A 13,946-nucleotide genomic window follows, 5' to 3' on the forward strand; every position below is an offset into this window, starting at 1 on the left:
GTCTAGTGGAAGAGACTGATACAACAAAATTATTACAAATACAGTGTGATAAGAGCTACATAGCATAGGTTAAGTACAAAGTGCCAAGTCACCACTGAGGAGGGAGTATCTCGCTCTGCTTGGAGTAATCAGGGAAAGTGTCACAGATGAGGGAACATTTGAACTGGGCCTTACAGGATGAATAGGAGTCTACTAAGTAGATAAGTGGCAGCAGGTGAGGAGATCCTTAGAGATGGAACAGTATGTTCAAAGGCACAGAAATATAGCAAAGTAAATTCCAGACAGAAGGGAGGTTGCTGGGCGTTGTGACTCTAGAAGTAGCAAGGGATTATACTGTAGAGGACCTTAACTGGTATGCTAAGACATTTGGATTGTGGTTAATGGGAATCATCACTTTAAGGAAAAGAAAGTAACATCAAATTTGTGTGTTAAATAACTCTAGGGCAGTGATAAGGAATTCAGCTAGAATCTGTTAGGAGTGGAAGAAAGGGAAGGGACATATTCAAGAGCTGTTCACAGGGTAGATCAATTGGATTTAGGAGGTAAGGAGATTAGATATATAATGAATGGGAATGTCACTGAGAGAAGAAAGAGGAAAAACAGGTATTAGATGGAGTGGGAAAGCAGGCAAAAAATGAATTTGTCTGTGGACATGTTGGATTTAAGGTACATATGATACATCTAAGCCACAGGTATCCAGCAAGCAGTTAAGAGTCTATTCATCCAGCAAATATTTACAAGTACAAAAGCAAGGATGTTGTCCTTGCTTCAGGGAGTTCAGTCTGGTGGGAAATCTGAAACAGGCAAACAGATGATGATCACAGTGTAACAAGAAAAGTGCTGTGATAGGCAACGACAGGATTTTTCTGGGACTTGGGTAGGAGTGGAGTAGGGGAGCTGGTTAGAGAAACTGAGCTGAATCAGAATAGGAATCAGCTAAATGAAAAAGGAAGTGAAGGACATTCCAGAGACTAAGAACAGCATGTATGACGACACAGAGACATGAAACACTTCTAGAGGATGCAAGTAGCTCAGTGTGGCTGGAGGTTTTGATCATGATCCGTGTAATAGAGACAGTTTAAAGAAGTAGGTAAGGACCAAATCATGAAGGGCCTGAAAATTTGGGGCAGACATTGAATGAGAGTAGTATGATCAGATCTGTATTTTGGAAAGTTTGCTCTGTGCCCCAAAAGAAAGATGGGCAAAAGCCATGAATTAACTAACAGTTTACAAAAGAAATGCAAATGGCCAATAAATATATGAAAAATTAGCTTCCCTAAGAATCAAAGAAATGCAATAAAACAATGAAATGCAATTTTTTTACCTATAAGATGGGCAAAGATTAAAATGAATGATAATGCCCAGTGTTGGAAAAGGCATGAGGAAAAAGACATTCTGAAATGACTGGTTGGTAATGTAAATCGAAAGGGGTAGGTGAGAGAGATACAGCAATTTATCATTATAAATCAGAAACTTAAAAAGCGTGCATCCCCTTTGGCCCCCACATTCCATATCTAGGAAGTTATTCCATGGGAACAATAAAATACCTTCATCAAGATGTTTGTACAAGGATGTTTATCACAGCATTGTTTCTCATAGTGGGAAAATTGAAGACAGCTTAAATGTTCTAGTGAGAGACTGTGAAATAAATCATGTTACAGCCATACAGTGGAATACCATGCAGCTATTAAAATTATGCTATAGATGTATGTTTATTGACCTGGAAAGATGTTCATTATAAACATTAGTGGAAAAGCAGATTCCTGAAGAGTATATAGAGTATTCCAATTTTGTAAATAAAAAGGAAATGTTTAAGCATCAAAGTGAAGTGCATAGAAAAAAATTTGGAAGGTCATATACCAAAAGATTATCTCTGGGTGGTAGAGTTATTGGTGTTTTTTTTTTTTTTCTTTTTTTCTGGTGTATATTCTAATTTTTTTTTTAACCAGTGAACGTGCATTACTTGTGTTTTTTTTTAAGTAAAATTAAGAATAAACAAACAAACAAAAATAAACAGCACTCTGGCAGAAATGTGAAGAATTAATTGGGGGAGAGCAAGACTGGAGGCATAAAGACTGATTTCAGTGGTGCAGGCGGCCAGGGATCACAAAGGACTAAGCCAAGGCAGGCAGAATAGGGCTGGAAAGGAGGGGATAGAGACAAGATATATTGAAAAGGTAGAATCTTCAGGACTGTTGACTAATTGGATATGTAGATGAGTGAAGCTGTAAGTGGCAGACGAAACTATGAGGCTCTCAGAGCATTTATGGTCATGTAAGTTGGCAGTGTGTTGTTCGGGTGTAGGGGAGTTTCTTTCATTCAGATTCTTGCGTATATGAAGTTGGCAAGTTGATGTTTTTGAATAGGATCATTTTTCTCTCAGGGACCTGTAGAACAGTCCAGAACCGTCATTTTAGTGTCCAGGGGAGGTGAGATGGGCTGATCCCTTGGTGGCACCAAGAACGGGACTGGTCAGCTAGAGGATGGTGTCCGAGCTTGAGAGATGACATGTTTCTCTTCTCAGTTATGGGAGCTATGAGGAGCCTGATCCCAAGTCGAACACCCAAGACACAAGCTTCAGCAGCATCGGTGGGTATGAGGTATCAGAGGAGGAAGAAGATGAGGAGGAGGAAGAGCAGCGCTCTGGGCCGAGTGTACTAAGCCAGGTCCACCTGTCAGAGGACGAGGAGGACAGTGAGGATTTCCACTCCATTGCTGGGGACAGTGACTTGGACTCTGATGAATGAGGCTTCCTTTGGGCCTCCTTGGTCAGCCTTCCCTGTTCTCCAGCCTAGGTGGTTCACCTTTCCCCCATTTGTTTATATTTGTACAGTGTCTGATCTTGAAATCACCAGATTAACTAGTACCGTAGCCTTTAAAAATTAGTAAGTAAGTAAATGATAAAAAATCACCTCTCCTGATCTTCCTGGGGCAGTGCCACCCTTTGATTTAAAACCAAGCAACCCCCTTCCCCCTACCACTAACAGAGAGCAATCTTCTCCTTCTCCAGTGCCCCCTTTAACTCCATTTATTGCTCTTAGTATCATTCTTTCCTGGGGAAAGAAGAGAAATCATGAAAGAACTAATAACTTTATGTCCTCTTGATGTATTAGAAAATTTCCAAGCATGGTATCATCTCAGTTTTCTAATGTGCAGGCTGGAACAGGGGACAGCCCCTCTGCTGGGACAGAGAATTGGATTCTGGTGGACTCTGTGCCACACTAAAAGCATAAACCTCTTGGACAAACTGAACTGCCCATTATTTTATTATGTATTTGATTATATACTGCCTTGTTCCTAAATGGATTGGAGGCAAATAACTATAAATCTTTGAAACAGCCTATATGTCGGAAATGATATGTTGCCATGTAAATGTGTTCTGTCCCTCCCCACCAGGGGAAATGGTAGGGAAATGGTAAGTTCCTTAGGGCAAAGACTGTGTCTTCTGTTTCTTTTCATGCTCAGGATATGGTTCTGTGCAGAGTAGGTACTCAGTAAATGTTCCTAGAATCATAAAATCCTCAACAGATTCGTTACTGAGCATCTGCTCCATGGTAAGCATTCCATCAAAACCTTGGGATGCAAAATTAAATAAGACGCATTCCTTTCACTGAACAATATCACCATCAAGTTGGGGGAGGGGGAGTGGAATTCAAGACATGTTAATAAATCATTACAGTACTGTGAGATAAGTGCAATTAAGAAGCTAGATATAAAGTATAGGGGAAAATAGAGGAGTGATCATGTCTGAAAAAGTCAGGGAAGTCTTCCTAGAGGTAATTTTTAAGCTGATTGTTGAAGAATTAGTAGGAGCTTGCCAGATGGAAAAGTCCAGGCAGAGTGTAACATGAAGTGAAAAGGCCGAACTCCAGAAATGGCAGAGTGTGTTCCTAGTTTGTTTGTTTGTTTGTTTGTTTGTACCTGCTGTGTTCCAGAAAGGATTTAAGGTGGTTTATGTTCCAGTCCCTCAAATGCTGGAATGGCCAGAGATGAGACTGAAAGATGGATAGGAAGCATATCGTCAAGAGCTTTGAATTTGATGCTACTGCATATGAATTCTATATATATGAGAAATGAGGCGCTCTAGTGGAGTGATATAATCAGATTTGTGTTTTAGAAATTTTCTGTATATTAAATGAAGAAAAATTGAACAATCATGTAACAAGTGTGATACCGTTTTTGTAAATGACAAAACCCATGTGTGTGTATTTATATGTGTTTATATATACGTGTATATGCAAAGGAAAAGGTCTGAAAGGATATACACAAAACTGTTCACAGTGATAACCTCTGGGGAGTGGGATTGGAGGGGAGGGGGCTATATGCTTGTGTGTCTACTGGGTGGGGTATTGTGCTTTTATTTCTGTATTTGAATTTTTTACAAGAATGTATTATTTTTGTAATAAAAAAATTTAAAAAAATTCCAGCACTAGTGCGGAGAGTGGTTTGGAGGGGGGCAAATCTAGTTCAAGTATGGGGTAGTGGAGCCTGAACTAGGGCTGTGGCATTAAGATGGGGAGGAGGGGGATGAATTTGAGAGCTGTTTAGGGATAGAATCAACAGGACTTGATGACCAATTGGCATTTGGGAGTGGAGAAGGAAGAATGAAAGGTGGCTTCCAGAATTTTGGTTTAGCTTGATTGGACGGGTACATGGTATTCATTCATTCATTCAGCATTTATCGAGCCACCTATTTTTATCAAGTAGTCTGCTAGATGCTGATACAGACGTTAAGATACAGTTTCTGATGGCAGGGCACTTAAGGTCTAGAATGAGTGGTAGACATATAAATAAGTTTAATAAGAAATGATCATTGCAATAAATATTTACAAAGTTTCATGGTGATAAGGAGTTACCAACTCTGCTTATGAAGTAAGGATGAGAAGCCTTCATAAAGGGGAACCCTTCAGATAGATCATGAAGAGTAGGGAGGAGTTTGCCGGGGGGGAAGTATTCTAGGCAGAGAGAACAGAATGCTTAGGGGCATGAAAGTACATGGTCTGTTCATGGAACAACAAGTAGTTCTGGATGGATGGAATAAAGGAAACATGTAGTGTAGTGATTACAAGGCTCAGGATCAAATGCTCATCTTCGAGAGATCACTGGCACAGTGTGAAGAATGGATGGGCTGGGGAGGGGTGACGCCAGATGAGAGATGATGGAGACTTAAACTGGCTGAGGCATTGGCAGTAGGGGTGAAATGAGAGGTACCTCTTGGTGACTGATTGGATAATGGAAAGTAAAAAAAAAAAAGTGGAATCTAGGTTTCTGACTTAGGTGATTGGGTAAATGGTGATGGCCATTCACTGAACAGATTGAGGGTGGAAGGTAGGAGAAATAGCTAAGTTCGGTTGGGAGCATGTGTGTTTAAACTATGATAGGTAGAAAGCTTAGGATTTGTGCAAACTTGGGAGTAGGTGAGATCACACAGGAAGCCTGTGTAGAGTCAGAAGAGTATGGAGGGCAGAATGCTCGTATAGACCAATTTTTAGGGGTGGTCAGAAATAGAAGGAAAACTTGAAGAATGATATTTCTTAAACCAAGGAAGGAGTTTTAAAGGAAAAAAGAAAAAGACTTAGCATATATACCACAGAGAAGTAAAGTAAAATAAAGCCTGAGAGCCTTTGGGTTTGGCAACTAGGAGGTCCCTGGTGACCTTAGCTAGCAAGAGAGTGAGATTAGAAGCCAGCCAGCAGGAGGGTGAGGGACAGATGGAAGATGAGGAAGTGACAAGAGAGATCATAGACTACTCTTTCAAGAAGCTAGGCTGTGAGGAATAAAAGAGGGGGAGAGTCTTTTTTTTTAACATCTTTATTGGAGTATAATTGCTTTACAATGGTGTGTTAGTTTCTGCTTTATAACAAAGTGAATCAGTTATACATATGTTCCCATATCTCTTCCCTCTTGCATCTCCTTCCCTCCCACCCTCCCTATCCCACCTCTCTAGGTGGTCACAAAGCACCGAGCTGATCTCCCTGTGCTATGCGGCTGCTTCCCACTAGCTATCTATTTTACGTTTGGTAGTGTATATATGTCCATGCCACTCTCTCACTTTGTCACAGCTTACCCTTCCCCCTCCCCATATCCTCAAGTCCACTCTCTAGTAGGTCTGTGTCTTTATTCCCATCTTGCCCCTAGATTCTTCATGACCTTTTTTTTTTTCCCTTAGATTCCATATATATATGTGTTAGCACACTGTACCTTAAGATGGAAGAAAAATAGGTACTTCCCTGGCTGTCCAGTGGTTACGACTCTGCACTTCCACTGCAGGGGCCGCAGGTTTGATTCCTGGTCAGGGAATTAAGATCCTGCATGCGGTGCCGGCGCAGCCAAAAATTAAAAAAAAAAAAAAAAAGATGGAAGATAAATAAGTACGCTTACATAGGCTTAAGGGAGAAAGCAATAGAGAAGGAGGGGTTGGAAAAAAGCAAGAGAAGATAATTGTTGGAAAGACCTCTGTGAAAACAGGAAGGAATGTTAGCATAGATAGCATTTCCTCCTATAGGAGAAGAGATTTCCCCCCACCCCCAGACAAAGGAAGGACGGAGCTGGAGTTACAGATCAGCGTATAGATGAGGGAGATAGAAAGTTGGAGGAGTTCACACTTCATAGCTTCAGTTTCCTCTGTGAAATAGGTAAAATCATCCTTGTGAGAAAAGTGAGAATGGGATGGGAGCTTGAATAAAAGTGTTGAACTGCTGAGAGAATGAAAAACGGGAAACCTGCTAAATGTCCATTAGTAGCAGAGAGGTTGAATTATGGTACGTCCTGTCAAAAAATATGCAACTGTTGAAAAAGAATGAGGAAAATCTATATGTACTAATATGGAAAGATATTCTTGAAGAAATAAGTCTTAGAATAGTAGGTGACATTTAATTTCATTTGTTTAGGAGACAAAAGGGATGTAAATCCATATTTGCATATTCACAGAGAAGATTTGGCATGTTGCGCTTCAAACTGTTAACACCTCTAGGAGTGAGGTAGGGTTGGGGAGGGGCGCATTCTTTTCACTGTAAACCCTTCTATTAATGTTGAAGTGTTTCTTGGTATTTTTTTTTTAATGGTCATGAGGGAAATGGGAGCTGGAGCTGACTAGGGATCCATAAAAGGATTGTTATAGGTGTTCAATGCACAAATGAGGTTAAATGGTGTTTATCTAAAATGGTACCGATTTACTTTATTGTGTGATTTTTCTCCAAAGGTCCTCAGCAACACAGCTGTCATGGTGTAGAAGCAAAAAAGGTAAAGCAGTTTGCATGTGACTATAAATAGTTAGGGATGGTTAGAGCATGGTGCATATGGAAGGGGCTGGCAAAAGCTGAAACTAGAATTAGCCAGGGTCCAGATCATGGAGAGCTCTATATGCTTTGCTAAAGAATCTGGACATAATCCTAAAGGCAGTAGGAATCTATTGAAGGATTTGGATCACTTTAGCTGCAATTTGGGCTATGGACTATAGAATAGGACTGGAGATGGTTGTGGCAGTCATTTAAGCAAGATATGAGTCAGTTGTGAAGCAAGAACAGTGGGCAAAGATTTGAGAGAATTGAGGAGGTAGAATCTACAAGTGATTGACTAAATGTGGGGGATATTTCAGTCAGTCAAATGTTGATTGAGCCTAGTGGGTGCCAGGCATTATTCTTCGTGCTCTGAATACAGCAGTGAATAAAACATACCCCCTTCCCTCAGAGAGTTTAGGATCTAGTGGGGGAGGAAGACAAACAAGTGAATGAGAGTGAGAGAAGTATTCTGAAGACAAAACAAAGTGATGAGAGAGGGTATGGGGTGAGGGTTCTAATTTAATGGTCAAGGAAGACCTTGCTGAGTAGCTGTCATTGGCATATAAATATGCATGTATTACTGTGATAAAACATTTTTTTTAAATTTGAAAAAGTAAGCAATGAAGGAACCACAAAGGGTACTTTAAAAGACTGGCCAGAGAAGTATGAGGAAACCAAGATACAGTTTTTAGGGAAGCCAAAGGAGAATTTCAGAGGATGGAATGGTCAGCAATGTCCAGTATTTGCAGAAAGGTCAGTCAGATAAGGACTGAAATATATCATTTGGACTTGGCAGTTGGTGAGCCTAATGAAAATAGTTTCTTTGGAATGGTGGATGCAGAAACCAGATGGCAAGTGGGTTTAAGAATTGAATTGAGGGCTTCCCTGGTGGCACAGTGGTTGAGAATCTGCCTGCCAATGCAGGGGACACGGGTTCAAGCCCTGGTCTGGGAAGATCCCACATGCCACGGAGCAACTGGGCCCGTGAGCCACAGTTACTGAGCCTGCGCATCTGGAGCCTGTGCTCCGCAACAAGAGAGGCCACGACAGTGAGAGGCCCGCGCACCGCGATGAAGAGTGGCCCTCGCTTGCCGCAAGTAGAGAAAGCCCTCGCACAGAAACGAAGACCCAACACAGCCATAAATAAATTAATTAATTAATTAAAAAAAAAAATAATCGAATTGAATGTGAAGTAGAAACAGAGCTTGATTTGATTAAATAATAGCTATCATTCACTGTGCCAGCCTCTCTGTGCAGAGAGCTCTTCTTACCTGACCCCATTTAATCCTGAACCATCTATGAGATCAATATTATTCCCATTTTACAAATGAGGAAACTTCCTCAGGAGCACCAAGGGTAGAAGAGATTAGCCTTGGCCTAGAGAAGGGCCATCTTTAAATTAAGACCAGAAAGATGGGTATTGGATATAGAGAAGCAGTAGGAAGGAAACCATGACTCTGGGCATTGTGGACCATGGTAAGGAGTTTTGTCTATATTCTAAAAGTAGTGGGAAATTTTTCAGTGGGAGTGGGGTGGAGCCTGAGAAGGTAACCTCAGGATTATGTTTCCAAAACACCGGTTCCATATCAGTGTAAAATAGACAAATTTTTTCCTATTGGTAGTTTAATCTTCTTTGGCAATTCCAGGGTCTTCGGTATTCCAGTGCAAATATTTGCCTAAATATAATAATATAATTTGTTTCCCCCTGACTTTGAAGATAAACCACTGGTGTACTTGTACTGATTCCCAGGCCCCAGTTCAACCTTCTTGAGTCAGAATGTCTGGGGAAGACTGGTGGTGTGTATACTTTACAGATGGCCCAAGTGATTTTTTTTTTTTTGGCCACGCCGCGCAGCTTGTGGGATATTAGTTCCCCGAACAGGGATTGAACCCGTGCCCTTGGCAGTGAAAGCGTGGAATCCTAACCATTGGACTGCCAGGGAATTCCCTCCAAGTGATTCTTATCTGAGAAGTTTGGGAAACTCTGATTCAGCAACATTCCCAAATTAATGCTATCCTCTGTATCAGCTGTTGTTGCCAGAATCTTAGCTCTCTGTGCACCAGTGCCAAACAGAAATATCGAGACAGAGTGATGGAGGAGAAGGAAAGAGTGGCTTTATTTCTTTGCCAGGCAAAGGGGAACACAGTACGCTAGCGCCACAAGAACTGTGCCCCCCTTCACTGGGGAATAGGGAGAGGTTATATAGTCAGGGGTAGTGGTCAGAGGTATGTGATAAGGATCAAGGCAGTAACAGTCTTGCATTCTTCTTTCTTCTGCAGAGTTTCAAAAGGGTGGGGTTGCTGACAAGATTAGGGTGTGTGCAGGGTCTCCTAATCTCCTGAGCTTCTTTGGTCACTTTAATCTTGCCTCAGGTGGTTTTGTGGCTGCTCCTCCCTTGATTAGCAACTGTTCAGGTCTGCCCTTTGGAACTCAGGGAAGGTCATGGAGGCTGGAGTCTTGCTTACAAGAAATGGGGGACAAAAAGGCCTCCCTGCCCAGGAGCCCCAGAGGGCCCTGCTCGGCATTGGTCCCTCCCTTTTCTTTGATATTCCTCAATCTTGAGGAGAACAGATGTTGGACAAGAAAAGGGAACAATCGTTTTGGATAGAGATGTTAATCGTAAACTCGGCAGAGGAACTCAGCTTTAGGGGGACTCGGTTTTCATCCCCACTTCAGCTGTATCTTTCCCCAAACCTTTTAGGGAACGGGGCGACGACAGCTTTAACTACTTCTTGCTGAGCTGGGGCGTATTCCTGCCTAAATTTTGGGGAATAGATAACGAATTAGAAATATTTGAGTTCCAAGTCCTGGATCCGAGTCTTATGTGATTAAGATCTCAGTCCCTTGTTTTGCCATTTTGGTGTAGCAGACCCAGTTAGAAGTAAGAGGAGTGACAACTAGAACTTTAGTAGACAGAACAGATCTCATTTCCTTGGGAATTCAGGGGAGTAAGTCTGAAGCCCAGTCTGGAACCGGTACTTCAGAGAGACTTATTGTAGCCAGTTGTTTCCAAACCATTCCCTGTATGGGGAAAACCTATCAAGGCAATCCTGAAGACCCAGAAATAGGAAACTGACCACATGTCTAGCAGTTAGAATTATCAAAAGAATCAGCATATGAATCTATAGGTAGAAGGTATGAGAAAGGCTAAGAAAACAGAACTTTCATTCCACTTGTCGGAACAAATACTTAAAGTTTCCCAAAGGGTGAGATGTCTGCTTCTCAGGAGTCTGCGCTGGCTGTAGGCAGGCTTGGCTGGTCAATAGCTGATAATCTTCTTACTCTGGTATGATGTACCCACGGTTTTACTCTAATTTTAGAGAGGCGTGAGTAGTAAGAAGAATGTCCTAAGATAAGATCCCTTTCATTTTTTTCTTCAGGCTGCTGCTGCTGCTCAGGTCATTGCTCTTTTTCATACTTCAGCAGCACCCCGTCTCCCGCTTTGAAGGGATGTAAGAGAGCTTCCAGGTGAGGGGGAGATGAGCCAGGTCGAGGATCTCGGGCAAGCTGTCTACTTCTGATGTCGTCTTCTTCTCGCCCTGGTGTGAGTGTAGTTTCTCCTTTGTTTGAGCATTGTTTTGAGGTGATTTTGAGGTCAGCCATCCTCTCTATAGGCCACTCCAGTGCAGGGGCCCTTTGTGAGTGGAAATTAATCCAAGAGTCAATTCCCTTCAGTTTCTCGCTGTGCATAAGCTAGTTAAGAGTACCTGAAAAGGGTCCTTCTGTCCAGGTTGGAGATAGTCCTTTAAATTATGTCTTTTCCAGTATGCATAATCCCCTGGTTGCAGGTCATGGGGCATCTGATCTTCATCCAAAGAAATTACTGAGATAAGCTTCAGAAACAAACTTAGAGTATCCTTTAATAATTCAATTAAACTTTACATTAATATAACGTAACAGCAAAGAACTATGTGGGAGATGAGTCTTAGTAATTACAGATCTCCATTAACAAAACTGGGATTTAACATTCATTGAAAAATCTTTTTCTCTCTAAAATTACCCTCTTTTCTACTAAATGTAACCAAATTAAGACTAATTGGTTTGTAAAATAAGTGTGGTCTCAATAAACTTGGTTTGATGATTTATATAACTGTAATTGATCATATAGACTTTTTACTTGCTGAAACTTTATAAGGAGTCTCAGACTGGACTTTTTTTTTTTTTGACCATCTTTATTGGAGTATAATTGCTTTACAATGGTATGTTAGTTTCTGCTTTATAACAAAGTTAATCAGTTATACATATACATATGTTCCCATATCTCTTCCCTCTTGCATCTCCCTCCCTCCCACCCTCCCTATCCCACCCCTCTAGGTGGTCACAAAGCACAGAGCTGATCTCCCTGTGCTATGCAGTTGCTTCCCACTAGCTATCTATTTTACGTTTGGTAGTGTATATCTGTCCATGCCACTCTCTCACGAAAGAATGCTCAACATCATTAATCATAAGAGAAATGCAAATCAAAACTACAATGAGATATCATCTCACACCAGTCAGAATGGCCATCATCAAAAAATCTAGAAACAATAAATGCTGGAGAGGGTGTGGAGAAAAGGGAACACTCTTGCACTGTTGGTGGGAATGTAAATTGATACAGCCACTATGGAGAACAATATGGAGGTTCCTTAAAAAACTAAAAATAGAACTACCATACGACCTAGCAATCCCACTACTGGGCATATACCCTGAGAAAACCATAATTCAAAAAGAGTCATGTACCAAAACGTTCATTGCAGCTCTATTTACAATAGCCAGGACATGGAAGCAACCTAAATGTCCATCATCGGATGAATGGATAAAGAAGATGTGGCACATATATACAATGGAATATTACTCAGCCGTAAAAAGAAACGAAATGGAGTTATTTGTAGTGAGGTGGATGGAGTTAGAGTCTGTCATACAGAGTGAAGTAAGTCAGAAAGAGAAAAACAAATACAGTATGCTAACACATATATATGGAATCTAAGGGGGAAAAAAAAAAAGGTCATGAAGAACCTAGTGGCAAGACGGGAATAAAGACACAGACCTACTAGAGAATGGACTTGAGGATATGGGGAGGGGGAAGGGTAAGATCAGACTGGACTTTTAAAGGACCTCTCAGGGCTAGGAAAGTCACGCCAAGGGCTTATCACAGATTTTTGCCTAACAGATGTAGGTGAATTCCTCCCTTTTCAAGGTCTCCAAAATACCTTGGGATTTCTGTAACCGCTAGTGAGGTAGCCTTCCTAATTTATCCGATAAAGCTGTTTCCAATCTCTGGAGGGAGCAGATAGAGAGATAAGATAAATGTTTCAATTCTGCTTACAAAAAAGTATAATTTACCAAATTTCTGTAAGTTATAATGAGTTTGAGGGGAAGGTTTCCTTATACCTGGAAAACACAGATTTAAACCAGTAATTTTTTCAGATAGAAACCATAAAAATAACCATATTCACCAGTTCACTCCATCCTATATAACTAATCCTTTTTTGGTTAACAGCTTTATGAGGCCATCAGGTTTTTCATTAGAATTCTTCAATTTCTTACCCAGTTCAGCATTATGGTCTGAAAGTCAGAAACTTGTATATATCCAAAAGTCCTTTCTATAAATCTTCTTGAAGGGGAAGCATTTTTTGCAAAGGCATTAGATTGAAATGGTAAGTGTCTATAATGACAAAAGACTTAAGAAGGCACGTTTAAAATCTGATTACAATGCAACTGACAAAGTAACTTGGTTACTGTTGTGACATACAACACTTTAAGATAATAACTAGAATTATGACTGATAACATTTTATTACCAGGACATATCAGATCTTTATGAAGTCCATATAATTTCTAGAATATCTGTATTAGTAACATTTACCATACAATATAACCTAAGAAGATTTATTACTCATTTGACAATACTTCCCATGTAATTTAACATACCAAATGAACCTGATTAGTATCTCTCTTTGGGATGTTTCAGGGCCCTTTGAAGCATCCCAAAGTTAGCTAGAGGTTGAAGAAACTTTATTACTATTTGATTTGGGAAGTTTTGTCATAGAAATGTAAGGGCTTAGAACACTCAGTCAGATAGGATCATAGGCCACTGTGAAACAATAGTTGTTCACCCAGCCAAAGTAACAATAAAAGATTTCAAAGGCAAATACAGAACTGATCACTTAAAAGGTCAAGAAACTTAAAATCTGTTATCAAAGGCAGTTCAACATTTTAAGAAAACTTGTCTTAACAGAGAGAAAAGTCAAATTTAAGTTTTGCACCCACTTACTTTTAAAATTCATTTACTCAATTAAATTTATTTTAACCTTAGTCAATCCTGATCATGGACAAATTTTCTCGGGGTCCACTTCCCACAAAACTTTTTATCACTTTCTGTATCCATCACTTTATTTTCCATTTGAAAACAGCCAGCCCTAAGTCAGACCTACTTCCTTTTCCCTCAATAAAATCTAATTCCATTCCTCATACCTTCTTTACTGAAAACATACATCCTACTTTCCTATTGTTTACTGAAATGTTCTTATTATTTCTGTTAGCTTTAATTACATGTTTAAATTAGAATCCGTATCTCTTAAGACCTTAATATCTTGTGAAAACTATGAAGTAAGCAATTACGAACTGTCCTTTACATTAGCATTTTGTAGAATGGTGAACATAAATACCAGTGATAATTTAAAAAAA

General features: G+C 40.3%; 1 protein-coding gene across 9 annotated transcripts in view; it reads left to right on the forward strand.

Moving 5' to 3' along the window:
- The window catches only part of TAF1 (TATA-box binding protein associated factor 1), an 82,343-nt gene extending 71,066 nt beyond the window's left edge, over positions 1-11,277 (forward strand). For 3 of the 9 annotated variants that reach the window (XM_061179324.1, XM_061179326.1, XM_061179327.1), the window contains exon 39: positions 2,525-4,357. In XM_061179324.1, coding sequence (XP_061035307.1) covers positions 2,525-2,747 — 223 coding nt within the window. In that variant the 3' untranslated portion in view covers positions 2,748-4,357. Of the gene's footprint in view, positions 1-2,524; positions 4,358-6,890; positions 6,981-7,201; positions 7,243-7,894; positions 8,034-10,661 lie in introns of those variants that run through there. The other 6 variants (XM_061179328.1, XM_061179329.1, XM_061179332.1 and 3 more) reach the window with 4 other exon arrangements.
- The last annotated feature ends 2,669 nt before the right edge of the window (positions 11,278-13,946 follow it).

The sequence above is a fragment of the Eubalaena glacialis genome, chromosome X (genome assembly GCF_028564815.1).
Source record: "Eubalaena glacialis isolate mEubGla1 chromosome X, mEubGla1.1.hap2.+ XY, whole genome shotgun sequence".
Lineage (NCBI taxonomy): Eukaryota > Metazoa > Chordata > Mammalia > Artiodactyla > Balaenidae > Eubalaena > Eubalaena glacialis.